This window comes from Zosterops lateralis (assembly GCF_965231275.1).
Source record: "Zosterops lateralis genome assembly, chromosome: 10".
NCBI classification, from domain to species: Eukaryota; Metazoa; Chordata; class Aves; order Passeriformes; family Zosteropidae; genus Zosterops; species Zosterops lateralis.
The window spans coordinates 20,023,825-20,038,402 of NC_139770.1; the positions used below are offsets into that span (position 1 = coordinate 20,023,825).

Consider the following 14,578-nt stretch of genomic DNA (forward strand, 5'->3'; position numbering starts at 1 on the left):
TCCTTATAGAGGAAGTGTGTGATACTCCAGTTTTCTTCCCAATCCTCTTGAAGGCAGGGATTAACTGCCAAATTTTATTAAAACCCTATAATTTGTAGAGCAGAGTCAAAAAGAAAAAGCAGCAGTTTATGGTCACATGGAGTTGTACAAAATCCAATGCTTCTGACCATCCAGATCTGAACATAGTTGTGAACAAGGAGAAGCCCTCTACTCTTCCATGTGGAGTGAAAAGTCTCTTCCCAGGTATCACACATTAGGACATGTTCAAAAACATTTAAACACACAAGTCAGTCTGGCTGTTGGTGGCTTAGAGGGCAGGGTGGAGCTTTGTCAAAGGTTGGATTTGGTGGTCATCGGGGTCTTTTCCAACCTTAATGATTCTGTGATAAACCAGGGGTTGGGATTAAATCCCAGAGGAGAGGGGACAGGGAGACAAAAAATTAACCCCTGGATGTGTTTGTTACCTTGTGGCTCTCCCAGCAGGAGCTGTGCTCACTCCCTGGCTTGTCTGACCACGGTGCAGAGCCAGGGGCACGGGGGGCACAGCAGCCTCTCCCTGCAGATGTTCTTCCCTTGCATGGGAGCTGAAAACATTCCCAGGAATGGAGGTGGCACGGAACAGCTGCCTCCTGCTCAGAGGCTCCCCTGGGTGCCTCCAGCACAGCCCGGGGCTGCCCCAGCATCTGGTGGTGTCAGAAGAACCTGCCGAGTTACAGAGAAATAAACCCGAAGAGCCTGTTTGCCAAGGCAGGTCCTTCTGGCACAGCAGGGAGCTGCTCCCTCAGTGAAACTCCCGGAGTTTCAAGGAACAGATCCCACAGCTGTGGCACCGGGATGGTGCAGAGGTTCTGGCATGATCCAGCACAGAAATATCTTTTTACTGCATGCAAGAAGCAGCCCCCCTGCCCCCTCCCACCCCCCCGATAATTCTCATATAAATTCTACACAAAACAGAAAAGAATTTTGATCGTTAAATTGGAGAACTGAAAGGATACAAACAAGCACCTTTGTAAGGATCATTCTAAGTGTGTGGCACAGCTGAGGAGATCCCCTCTGAAAGGTAGGTGATGCTGTTTCCAGGACTACCAAGAACATCACAGGCAGATCTTCGGTCTTAACTATTTATATTTAGAAATTGAAGTGCTTTTGATACTCTAAAGAAACTCACCAAAAGGTGACTCTTCTATAGACAGATTTAGGCACACCTCGGTGAAGCAGTGCAAGAGCAACACACACAGACTCTGCTTGAGCATTTGCATATAAGTAAATTAGAAAAGGCATTACTGGTTTTCCCTTTCCCTTTCTTTGTTTTTTCTTGTTCGTTCCACTTGCAAATGATCCAGGAGATATCTCTTTTTTTTCAGGACAGGTTAAAATGAGGGAGTTGGGTGTTTTGGTAAATCATCACAGGGACAGTGCTTCACATTGAGGACACAGATGTGAGGGAGGTAAGTGGTCAGAATGCTTTATTCCATATTTTTGAGAAGAAAGCCTGGAATTTTGGCTTTGGAAGGCATTTGCCTGCGGGTACCTGGGTGGTGTGAGCTCACCACAGCAGGGAAGGAGAGTTTTGCACAGCAGCTGGAAATTAAGTGAGCAGTAACACTCGACCCCGCCACTGAGACAGGTTTTCCTTTTTAAATTCAAAAGTCCTTTATTTGCCAAAAAAGAAGAAAATATAAAGTAAAAATACAAAGATCAAACCATGCCACCACAAAATGTCTCCAAAACTACTTTTACAAAGTATGAGAACCTTTATTATTATTAAATATTCAGTTTCTAGCCCCCTCAGCCAGTGATAGAGTGAGAAGATGAGCACACAAGGGGAAGCTCTGTTTATGTTTTTCTTACAGCAGCTCATGCTCCTCACTGAGGTTCAGTTTTGCTTGCATAGACCTAAGATACTGATCTAGAGACTCCAAATTCATACTGTAACAATGATAGTTCAGTGAACTTAGTGTTGGTCTTTCAGGACTATTTTGTTTCAGAAACTAAGCCCAGTACCTTGGTTAGTGTTTGAGTCAGCTTCATTAAATCCTTGGTTCAGGAGAGCAGGAAGGCTTTGGAATCCCTTTTTTGCTGTCCATGTCTGTTCTGCAGCACTTGCCCCTCACAGGCAGGAGGGGAGCTGGAGCAGTGCCTAGGGGTCACTGCCAAAAACTGGGATGCAGCAAGTACTACTGAGGTTTTAGAAGAAAGAAAGAAAAAATCCAACTAGTACCATTCCAGCAGTAATACCGAGCCATACCTCCCATCTTAGTACTGCAGAGAGAAAATATTTATGATACAACAGTAAAAAGCAAGGGGTTTGTAAGAACAGAGGGCTTCATTTTGCTAGACAAAATCAGACTAGAAAGAACAAATAAGCACAATCACATTTTTATCATGCAAAACTGAATTTTACTCACTTTTCTGACTACTTGTAAGGAAAAAGCCTTCAGTGTGAGTTGGATGTGCACTGAAAAATGCAGGATGTGTCCTTCCAGGGATGCAACATCTGAAGTGGCACTGACATGGAGCCAGGAGGCAGAGCCACAGCCAAGGGACTCCTACAGACCTTTTGGGGCTGCTTGACTGTAGCTAAGCAGCTCTGCTGGCTGGACACAAGTATCCTTGACTATCCCAGAAAAAAGCAAGGAAGTAGGACAGGAGTTCCCAAATTTACCTCACTTAAATCCTGCAGAGTTACAAACCTTCCATCCAGAGCAGCTGGGGACAGGGCTAAGTCACAGCTGGGGTGTAGAACACATCCTCTATTAATGCACGTGTGCCTGCTGAATTACAGTTATTTTCAAGTACTTTAGGGAGAGAGAATGGATTTCCATTCCTGGAATATTACTGCAGATTTTGCACTGCCAGCACAGTAGCAGTGGCTTCTGCAGCTTGTCCTTCTATTCACATAGAATGCAAAACATTTGCTGTAAATTTGGGGGTGGGGGGTTGGATTAACTTGTGTTGACCTACCAGAAAGCATGGATTTGGTTTGGATTCACTCTCTGTTGTAGCAATACTAAATGTTTGTAGGAAAGAGGGGTTGTGTTTGGGCTCAGCAGAGCAGTTACCAGCTTCCTGTCTCCATTTATTGAACCAAACCTTGGGAAGGCAGCTGGTGATTTTTAACAGACTCTGGGTTCTGACTTCTGCAAAGAAAGGCACCAGTTCAGGCTGGGGTGGTGTGAGGTGGGAGCCTGAATTCAGGGATGGGTTCAGTTAAAGGTCCTCTGCAAAAGGCAGACAAGAAAGACGCTGAAGTGGTGGGTGACTGAGGATTTCCAGAACTGGCAAATGAGACATTGTAGTGCTGCTGCTGCTGCTGCTGGAGGACCATGAGGGTTCCATTTCAGCCTAGAATGGGGTCAGGTTCTTGTTCCTTTTGAGGAATCTTAGTCTTTGGAGAGATGTAAAGGGACATCAAACTGAAAGGCCCCTCTGGACCATGGCAGTGAGGGAAGGGTGAAATCCTGCTGTGCCCAGGTTCTTATCAGGAAAACGTGGCTGGAGCTGGTTACTGGCAGCAGCTCTGGGATCTCCATCCTATGTCCATTCCTGCAGTCAGTTCCTTGGTGGTTCTGCATTTGGGCATTTGTGGAATTGCCCCCAGGGAAGGTTTTCCCCTTGAGGTTATAGCAGATGGAGAAGGGATTCAGACACTGTGTGCTTGCTGCATTCCAGGGGCTTGTCTTGGTTTGGCCAGAGTGCTTCCTGCTTCATCTGCTACTATGGGATGCAGGGCACCTGGCAGGGCCTCTGCTACCAATGTGGGCATCCAGGAGTTTCCCAAATGCCAAGTCCAGGATCCTGGGAGGTGTTTATGCATCTGGTCGGTTGAACTGAAACCTTTCTCTCTTCCCGAGTTCGATGGTAGGTGAGTTCTGACCCCAGGGAGGCAGCAGCACATCCCCCTAGGCAGTAGCAGGCAGGGCCGGGGCTTCAGAGGCTCCTGGAAAAGCCCAGACTGCACTGGAGTGATCAGCCCGTTCCTCATTTGGATACTGACCCCTGGAGGAACCGCAAGGATCCAGTCCTGTCCCTGGGGACACACGAGTTCTCCAGTGCCCGGCGGTGTGCTCTGCCTCCAGGGAGGGCAGCAGGGGCACAGGGACAGGCATTTCCCAGGAATTCTGCCAGGAGACACAGCTTGAAGCTCTCCCAGGTGGGTAACAGGAGATACAGAGCACACACAGCAGCCCAGCATCACAGACTGGGCACGGCTGGCCCAGACCTGCTTGTGCATAGATGAGGGATACAATTAAGAATTTGTTCTAATCATCTCCGTGCTGAAGCACAGACAGTTCCTGCTGGCCAGGAGGGACAGCTGCAGCAACAGTGTGTGCTGAGAGCAGAAGTATCACTTGTGATTCTAGGGGGAAAAGTTGGTTTAATTTTGCACTTAAAGCGGGAATTCATTAGTTACAGCATTTCCTCCCTGAGCCTGGGAGAAAAATTAATTTTGGAATAATAGAGACTAATTCCTTTACTAGTTAAAAGAGGGGTTGGGTTTTTTTCTTCATTATCTCAGCTTAGTCTCTTGGCTACAGGTTAAAAAAGGCTACAGGAGAGGAGAACACAGGAATGGACGGAACTGGTGCACACCAGGCACAGCAGCTGAACAGCAGAGATCTGCATTTGCTGTAAATACTCTGCAAAGCAGAAATCTGCACAGACAAAGCTGTGGCCAGGGGCAGATCAGCACAGGAGGGGACATAGGACTAGAACAGGTAACTCCATCTCAAATTCCTAGAGAACATGACCTGGTGTAATGCTGCCACTGCTCACAGCTCCACAGTCCAGCAGCCAGGGTAAGAGCTTGGGGACAAAGCACAAAGGGACTTCACTCTCCCCCTGCACAGGCACATTCCCTAAGTTTCCAGGACATGAAGGAAGAAAAGAACTTCACTGTGACCAGTGTTTTAAAAGATTTCTAGACACACATTTAAGTTAATTTGGCAGCTCTTTTGTCACTCCTGGAGGGGACAGAGTGGCACAGGACAGAGAAATGACCACTATAGATGTTGCATGCAGCTGTTACAGGTAATCATTAGATGCTGGCATTTATTGCACATCTGGGGACATAACAGAATTTATATATAAATGAAACAAGGTGCAATCACCATTTTCAGTGAGTGTGCACAATAACACATTGTAAAAAGCCTTTTCATAGAAATTACCTTATTGCAATTACACAGGAAGACAAAAAGGGGTCTCAAGTTTCAGTGTACAGAATAAAGCACATTGTTCCGATGATGGATTTAAGGAAAACCCCCAAGTGCCTTGGGACTGAATGCTATCCAGTTTGAAAGATATAGGCTGTCTTCCACTTCTCTATGCTCAGAGATCTGAGATAATTAGTTTGTCTGACTTGTCTCCAGTTTCAGGAGGAGGTAAGACTTCATCTGTGTCATAGTCTTCTTCACATGATCTGCAAAGACAAAAGATGTGTCTTTAAAAGCTGTATTTTGGTTTTCAGTGCAGTTATTTCAGTGGTTACTAAGCCAGCTGGCTAAATGCAGTGGCATGTGAGAGGTGAACCTCGAGGAGGAGATTCCTGAGGCAGGGGAAGAGGGTGGGAGTAATCAGTGCTCGGACAGCAGACATGGATCTGTGCTCCCATCCAGCCTTGTCTGAGGCTTCCAGAACAAATTCTCACTGGTGTTCAGTATTAGAAAATCTGAAACAGCTTCAGTAACAATTGTCAGGAACTCCCAGTGCTTCAATAGTTCAGTGTAGAAATAAACTCATCCAACCACAGCCCAGGCCCCAGAGGAGCCTTGGCTCAGAAACACTTGGTCCAAAGCACCTTCTGGCTAAGGTGTGTTTTGACAGACACAGAATTACAACTGTAGCCACACTTTCATATTCCTCTCTCCCTCAGTTTGAAGTTTGATATCCAGGATGGAGCATTTATGGTCTGAGGAGGTTTGGTGGGAGTTCCCAGTTCCAGTTGCATTATCCAGGCTGGTTGGGTTCCATGCCCTGCAGCACAGGATATGGCTCTGGGGCTCAGCCCATTCCTAGTCCCAAGGAATTATATTTTTAAGATGTTTCCATTCAGTCACAGCATACTATGGGTTAATTTTGCAGGGCTCCCAAGAAATTAAAGTTCTTCCTTTTGTTCCAAAGCCAGGTTGCTCACAAAGGAAATGTTGGAGCAGGTGCTCTAATGACCAGCACAGGAATGGCTCTCGTGTTCAGTAAACTGGGCTGCAAAAAGGTGAACTCCTTTGATAGCCCAGCATGGATGTGCCAGGAAGGAACTGTCTACCTCTTCCTGAGGTGTTTTTCCCTTGGCTGACCCATCTGCAGGCACAGCAAACCCTTGGGAGGCTGTCAGGGTCTGTCCTGCTGTAGGCAGGAACCTCCCTGTGTGCAGGGAGCCCAGACCTCCCTGGAGAACGCTGTCCTCTCTGTTCCATAAGGAAAGCACCTGGTTAGTAATTCTGTCATCTTCAGGATTCTTGAATAAGTGGGAGAAGGGAAACAATGGTCTGGTCTGGATGCTGCACCAAACCTGTTCTGACCACCTGTGCAAAGTTGCCAAAATATGTGCAAGTTGCCCCCTGCTTGCCTCAGTGGTGCCTGTGAGGGCTGTTGCTCTGCCTCCCCCACCAGGAATGGATTGGGAATGTTTGCAGGTGCCTCAGCCTCTCTAATCTCTCCTTGGTTTAAAGTGATGCAGCTGAGGAATACTTTGTATTTCCATTTGAATGCTGTCCTTAGAATGTTCCTTTTGTATCTCCTTTCCCTCCAATTCTATCACCTTCCGTTAGCCTTGTCCCTTTCTCTCCTACAAATGGAACGTGACCTCTTCCCTGCATTGCACAGTCACCAGCAGCTGGAGCTCCATTATAGTCTTTTTCTTCAGGTGTCTTTTGCTTCTGCACTAAACCCTCTCATGTCTGCTTCAAAAGGGACTTCCCACTGTCCTTTCCCAGTGAGTTACTTTTCCACTGCACTGGTTTGTTCCTTAAGGCTCAACAGTGCCTGCCTTTCTCATCTTGGAATAAATGTTTTCCACCTTTATAGCTAAGGAGCATCTCTGGGATGATTTTGAACAAGATTAGCACTAAAGGTAATCAATCCTTGCTCTCCTCCCAGGCCAGTTTCAGAACTTCAGTCCCATAAAAACAAACATGGGCTTGTGTAGGTTAAACATCCATTCCTCAAGACTCAATTGTGGCAACTCTAGGTTGTTCAGAGGAGGGGAATTACTCCAGGGAATTCTTTCTTTCTGCCCTTCCTTCTGCCAAACACATGTTTTGGCTCTGGGTGGTTCAATGATGTCCTTGTTCCCCCTTTCCCTTCCTTACACTGCTGGGTTCTGGGAATGAAGCAGCTGAGCCACCAGACAACTGGAAGGAGACAAGAGCAATGGTCTAAGCCTAAACCAACATCCTCTGATCCTATGACTCTGTCCCCGTTCTCCACTCTGAGCAGGATGCTCTGCATTGTGCCCTGGCTCCCTGTTGCTCAGGGGACGTTTCCCCACCAGCAGCTGATAAAAGATCCTCTTCCTCCTCCTTTTCCTTCCCATATAGAAAGATCCTTTCCCTGAAGGCAATGGTGGTTTCAATGTCCCTCAGCTGGCTGAGGTTGGGTTCTGGGACAGTGAACCAAGCAGTGCCCACTGCTGCCCTGCCCTGCAGGGAAAGCTTGGGTTGCTGCAAAACCAAGGCTTGTATCTGCATCAAAGCCCTGTGCTGCCAGAGCCAGCTGTTGGTGCTGCCTCCAGAGAGCAGTGTGAGTGTCCATTCCACAGGGACAGCCTCCCCATGGAATCCCACACAGGTCAGAGAGCAGAGTGTGGCTGAGAAGAGCTCAGATCAGCTGAGGCTTCCAATGAAACGTGATGCTTTATTGTTGTCTCGAGCACAAGACCCTCCTCTTATTTTTGGTGACTGCAGCTCTCGATGGAGTCCAGCATGCTGGAAGTACCTGTGGATACTGGGAGTATTCACTGCCTTGATGAGCTTCCCATTCTGGGAGCAGGGCTCTCCCGGACATGCCTCAGCCAGCTTTAGACTGACTGGCTTTAGAAACTTTTCTTCCAGAGAAGCAGGGACAGGGCTAATCACAGAAGTGGGACACACTGATGCATCTGTGATTGCTGAATGATGGTTGTTTTCAAATGTACTTGTAACACATAGACCAGATTTCATGTTCTGCCAGCTAACTTAGCCAAAAATCTTCCAGTCTCTCCCAGGAATTGTCTTGGTTCTGTCCCCGCTCCCTTTTTCTGTCATCCTCAAAACACAGAAATAATGGATGTGCAAAAAACTCAATGGCTCTTTCTGGCAAATTTGTCTGGGCATCCAGCTCTTTGTTTTTCCTTTTTCCTTTCTTTTTTCCTTTGTGGTCTGTTGCTATGCTCCACAAATGAGATCTAATCCTGCTGCCATGACTACAGAGCTTTTCAGGGGCTCTTAAAGCGAGCAGCCAGGTTGCTGACATGCTCTTTGCAGGAAGACACAGAGCTGCTTCAGACCAACTTCAAAAATCCGACATTACCTGTCGCTCTCCCCCTGGTTTTGGTGACTTTGGGAATTCATAGTCCTGCATGAAGCTTTAATGGCACCCTCCTGTTTCTTTTCTGTGCTGAAGACACAGATGTTGCAAAACAGCTGCAGGGAATGCTGCAATTTCGTCTTCCATCCTGCCCTACCTCATCTTCCATTGTGAAGGCCACAGAAAGGCCAGGCAGCTCAGAGGGGCTGAAAGAACAGCAACTGTTTGGATGCACAGGCAGACAGGGGAACAGCTCTCAACAGCTTTGCAAATCACTGTGCCTAATTAGTAGGTGCTACTGTTATCCCAAGCAATTTCCAGTGTGGGAAGTTTTGAAAATGATGCAATCTTCTCAATACACTACTGGCTCTATGAGTACTGCTTAAGACTGGATGCAATCCTGAATCATGCAGGATTAACACAGGGTAAGCATTCTTTGGGTGCTTGAAAGAAATATTCTCAAGAAGATGCCAACACAGACATAAAACTAAAGGAAAATTAGACCAAGCCTCCATTTATCTGCAAGAAGCCCCTGCCCACAGAGAAGTTCTGGAACAACTACTCTGCTTAAATTCACTGGTTAAAGATAGCTGGTGTGTCTGTCCAGAATCTTACAGAAGGCTGAAAACTGAGTGTAGGTATTGAAGAAACCAAATGTTTTTAAAAAAGTCTCGACAAACTTAGTAAATGAATGAAAATATTGCAGTATAACTTATGAAGAGCACAGACTAATAGACAAAGTTGGACTAAAGAAAGCCTCTGCTAGGTATAATGAATGTAACAGAGCTACAGCTTCTAATCTATGACAGTGTGACAAGGTCAATATAGGGCCAAGACCAGCAAAAGTCATTTGATCTCTATTTTTGTAGAGAGACCAAAAGAAATAGGCTTTGCCTTTTCCCCTCCTTCACCGATGTGTGCAGCTGATCCCAGTGGCTGCCCCCAGCACTACTCCACTCCTGCTGCAGGGAGCAGCTGTCCCAGCCTTGGGTGCTCCAGAGTCCATTCCAAATGTTCATCCCACTGCTCCACTGCCTCTGCCCCCACCAGAGCCCAGCTGTGTGTGCCCAGGGCAGTGCCCAGGGCAGTGCCAGGTCCCTACTCACCCCTCCTGGAGCTGCTCGTTCCCAGACTCCTCGGCCACCAGGATCTCGTACTCCTCAGCCGCGTACCTGTCCCAGTCTGAGGGCTCGGGGCTGTCACTGTCTGTGTCCTAAAGAGATCACACAGTCAGCTCTAGGGTGGTAAGGAATGGATGGAAACAGCCAGGCAAAAACTGCCTGAACTGAGAATGTCACAGCCATCTTAGAGTGTTTGAACATCTGCATATAAAGGACTATGCAAAAATACCTCTCCAGGTCTGTAAAGCTCAGCATGTGACCTGAGATGCCAAAAACCTGCATCTGCTCCACTTCAGAAATGCAACAGCCACACACTTGCTGTGCTTTTGATCAGTCTGTGCACTCCATACAGGATGGAAGAACTCGGTGGTTTCAAATCTGTCATTCAAAGTTTAATTGTAACTGATCTTTTGAGGGACTCTTTACAGTTTGCTAAGTTAGAGAAGATTACAGGATAACACCTCTATAAATACCTGGCCCTCTGCCATTTACTACAGGATGGGGATAATAAGTTATTCCCCTGGCCCCACTTGACTGCTTCTATGATGATCCAGTTTAAACAAACAAGCAAACAAATAAACAAACAAAGTGGTTCTGTCTGGGGATGTATTTAAGCCTTGAATCATAGAACCACAAAGGTTTTATTGGAGATTATGTGGGAACAACTGTGAGGGAACCAGAGCTAGTTTTGGCATCCCCTCCACTTTTCTGTACTTTGAGCAGATAAGAGGCTTCTGGGAGACAATCAATAGTCTGTACTTATGAAAAAAGTGTTCTTTTATTCAGTTGGATTTTCCCTACATTCAGGAGCACTCCAAAGATGAGTGTGAGATTTCCTTATTTAGAAATAAAGGTGATTGATACCTTTTGCACTGCAAAGGGATCCCTCTGTTCATTGTCCAGATATTTCTCTAAATTGAAGAAGGTGTTGAAGAACACATGAGCCATCCTGCACCTCTTCAGGTCTCGCAAGGTTACTCTTCCTACAGAAAAACCCCACATGGTTGTGTTACTGAATTCTTACAGAAGTTTCAATTGTAACACCAGTAGGCTTCAATAACACAAAATTCCTTCCCAAGTCAGTCATGGATTTTAACATCATTCAATAAATGGGTGTGTTTATTAAGCCTAAATCTCACATACGTATGGAGGCCTTTGACATTCATGTGAAATACGAAGGCATGTGGATGGGGATGGTTCAGTTTTACAGTGTAGGCTGTCAGCACATCCCACAGGTGGAGCACACAAGAATTATTGCTTCAGTCCCAGGTAGTTAATTCATGAGCTCTTTTGTTTCAGTATTTCAGACCTCCTGATGCACAACATCATGGCCCAACGTGCAGTAATTTCCACCCTGGGACTCTCACACAGGGCTCTGCCTGTAGATAGGTTTCACAGTGGCTTTACCTTCTCAACTCCCCACAAATGAAAGGGGGTGAAAGCTCTGCCCAAACAGGACTTACCTTCCCTCTCTGGCTTAACGAGGTCCAGCATCTGGCAGAGCAGGTCCTGGAAGGGCAGTGGCTCTATGCCCATCACCTCCATGCGCTCACACTGCTCCTCATAGAAGAATTCCAGCTCGTACATGGACAGCACCCCGTCCCCATCCAGGTCCATGCAGCGGAACCAGTACTCGATGCTGGGAACAGAGCAGGGACACTGCAGCACTGCAGGGGACATCCACACTGCACAGACTGCAGCAGTGCACACCTACCCATCCCCCAAGGCTCTTCTGCCACAGCCAGGCATAAACCCAGGGATGACAAGACCTGTTGGGCAGGGTCAGGGCACAGGCCAGCCAACACTCCAAGCACCTTCTGTTGGTCTCCCAGGTTGCTTTGAGTAGCACAGCCACACTCATGACCTGTCTCACCTGCACCCACTGTTCACTGTGCTGCAGCCCAAGCGGGGCTCACATATGGCAGAGAGTCTGGCCCAGCAGCAAGAGTTGGCCAAATAGAGCCAGCTCCAAGCCCAGGACACTGCAGGGACCCTGGTGAGGGACAAGGCAGCTGTGTCATGCACCCATTTGCTCCTTTGAGGCACAAAGATACACAAGGAGAGCTCTCAGGCAGCTGCACTCCGCATCCCTCCTCCCCTCTGGAGGATTGAGGCCTACAGTTCTGGATTCTTCTTCTCTTGTTATGCATAAGATTCCTTGTGCTAACACTCACATGCACATCTGGATCACTCTGCACAGCAGTCTCCCCCTGGCTGTACAAAGCAGGCCACAGGCAGGTTTTACAAAGAGCCACAGTGAAGTTTTCCCACAAACCCTCCTTACACACCCAATCCATCTGTGAAGGGATGTGCCCAACTGCTGCCAGCACCTCAGGAATGTGTGCTCAGAGCCAGTGCCTCATGGCATGAGGTGATCAAAGGCACTGGTGACTGCCAAGATATAAAAAATTACAAGAAAATTCTGCTTCTATGCAATTTTTCCGCAAGAAAGGCAAATGATTTGACCAACCATCACCAGTAAGATGTTTTCTTCCTAACAACCTCCAGACCCTAAGCTGCTCTCTCTTGTAGAAAGTGGTAGGTCACAGGAGTTTCCATATCTTATTTGCTCATCTCAATGATTTTATTAAGACACAGAAGTCAGTCTCACCTTGTAGGACTCCTTTTGTCTTCCTCCGAAATCAGGAGCCACACAAAATCTGCGTAACTCATGCGCCCTTCCTTTTGAACTTCAGTGCCTCTAGAAGACAGAGCAGAAAAAAAAATTAAAAATCACCAGGCCTTTAAATACTCAGGATGTAATCAAAGATATTTTTCAAAGCATTAGTGAGAGAAAATAGGGCACTGTCACCTATTCAGCCTGTACTCCCTGCACCCTGCAGTACCAGGCACAGCATTTACTGCCTTTTATCACTGCAGAGCTGAAGCTCATCTGCCACCTCCCTCCCACAGCACTTCCCTTTCCAGAGACTTCAAAGCAGTGCTCTCCAGCTATCCCTGTACCATGTCTTCCAGCTATGCCCAGTTATCCCATTCTGTGGGATTTATATTTTGTTTCTTAAGATACCCGAAAGTCTCACTCCATGTTCAGGCAGCTCCAGCTGGAGCACCCTGTTGGAACCCATTCTGATCAGGGGCATTTCTAAGAATAACTTGTATTTCTCAGCCTGACAGGAATTCCCTTCCCTTCTTCCCCCAAGAAGTGTGCTATTCCTCACCTCACCACAGCACCGCTGAATATCCGCTCAATGATCCTGTTTGACAAAGCTGGAAACAAGGAAAACACAGAGAAAATGAAGCTACAGCTCACAGGAATAACTACAATCAGTTGTTCATGCTGAATCCATACAAAGCCCTTTCCCATTGTTAAAAGAAGGCTCAAACTACACTGCCTGTCTAACCACCCTCTGTTTAGCAGTCTTTCTAAAACCCCAAGATGATTCTCCCAGTGTATCTGCCTTTGTATACTTCCAAACACCACACTGTCCCTCAAAAATGGCAACTGTTATCTGGGTCCTTGGAAATGGGCATGTTACTCCTACTTTGCTGCAGCAGGATTTGTCACATAGAAGAAGGAATCTATCCCAGTGTGTACTGTAAAAGAAGTTCAGTTATCAAGCAAAAATGACACATCAAATCCCTACAAAACACTTCTGAGGAAAGGACAGGCTGTGGCAACCATGCTGCAGGGAGGACAATGAAACACCAGCATAAAGGTGAGGTTCTGCCAGCCAGGAGATATGTGGCATAGATTGTTATGGCAGAGCACAAGCCAAGCAGCAGGTACCAGTTCTGGGCAGGATTTCACCACCCCAGGCAGCCAAACCCCACCTGGACCCCTTCTAAACTTTCTCCATCACTCCTGTGGTCCTGGCACAGTTCTGGCACTGCAGCCAGGCAGACCCAGCCTGCCCCACCCCTCAGGTGCCCTGGCACAGCTGACAGGCTGCTGGGCACTGCACCCACGGCTTCTCCCCTTAATTCTTGCAACAAATCCGGCATTCCACACTGCAGCTTCCCAACAGGGACCAATCTCCCATATCACCCACCCCAAGGGAGGCTTTTCTCCATCCCCACCCACCCAGCCCTATGATCAACACTCCTGAGTCCTGTGACTGCCACACCCAGAACCCCCATGGCCTCCCCATAAATGCCTGCACTTGGAACACATGGGTGTTTTAGCCTTTTGTGGATTTGTATTCCATTAATTTATCTATGGCCCTTGAACCTTCGAAAACAAATAGCATCTGCTCAACTTCTGGAAAGGAAGTTCCATGCTGAACTGAAGAGATACTCTCCAGAGTCCATCTGCAAGCTGAAATCCCCCAAGCTTCACTGGACTCTGGATTCCTCTCATGCATAATTAGGTTACACTTCAACAATCTCTGAAGTTCACATGGGCTCATCCTTCTTGTCCTTACTTCTAAGTTCCTGCAAAGCCCTCAGTAAATAATAAACAGGTTTCAGGACATTATTTTAGCCTGTCCTCTTGGCAATGATCCACAAATGAACAGAAGCTCCATCTGTAGCTACTCATGCAGAAAATAGTGTGTCCTGGAGTTCTCTGTGTCTAAGCTTGTACAACTACTTCTCTAAATCAACATTTATATAAGAGATGGATGGCCACATTAAAACTTCTTCTGAGGCATCAAATTAACCAAATTAAAGGCAGGCTTTATTCTTCAGTAGGAACATTCTGTTTTCAGCAATGCCCTCACCCCACCACAATTGCAGGCAGCATACCTTGATCACTGTACCTAGCCAGGTCCTTCTGGCTGATGTAAAGGTCATGGTCAGTATCCAGCTCCCAGAATTTGCAGTATATAACATAAAAGTGCTCGTAGGAGAAGTAATCTGTGATTTGATTTATGTCATCCTCTTCTTCCAAGAGAGCAAGAGTCTGAAAGGGTAGAAATACAGTGGGAAGTTAAACCCGGATGAAGAGGCAGCTGAGCAGCTGAAGTGCTCCAGTTTCTCAGGAAGGTGGGTGAACA

At 47.0% G+C, this 14,578-nt stretch overlaps 1 protein-coding gene across 4 annotated transcripts in view; it reads right to left on the minus strand.

Moving 5' to 3' along the window:
* Window positions 1-1,638: 1,638 nt before the first annotated feature.
* PPP2R3A (protein phosphatase 2 regulatory subunit B''alpha) overlaps window positions 1,639-14,578 on the minus strand; it is a 56,169-nt gene continuing 43,229 nt past the window's right edge. For all 4 annotated transcript variants that reach the window (XM_083868479.1, XM_083868480.1, XM_083868478.1 and 1 more), the window contains exons 8-14: window positions 14,328-14,484; window positions 12,803-12,851; window positions 12,235-12,324; window positions 11,087-11,262; window positions 10,488-10,606; window positions 9,609-9,715; window positions 1,639-5,419 (exon numbers count right to left, since the gene is read on the minus strand). In XM_083868479.1, coding sequence (XP_083724605.1) covers window positions 5,329-5,419; window positions 9,609-9,715; window positions 10,488-10,606; window positions 11,087-11,262; window positions 12,235-12,324; window positions 12,803-12,851; window positions 14,328-14,484 — 789 coding nt within the window. In that variant the 3' untranslated portion in view covers window positions 1,639-5,328. The remainder of the gene's footprint in view (window positions 5,420-9,608; window positions 9,716-10,487; window positions 10,607-11,086; window positions 11,263-12,234; window positions 12,325-12,802; window positions 12,852-14,327; window positions 14,485-14,578) is intronic.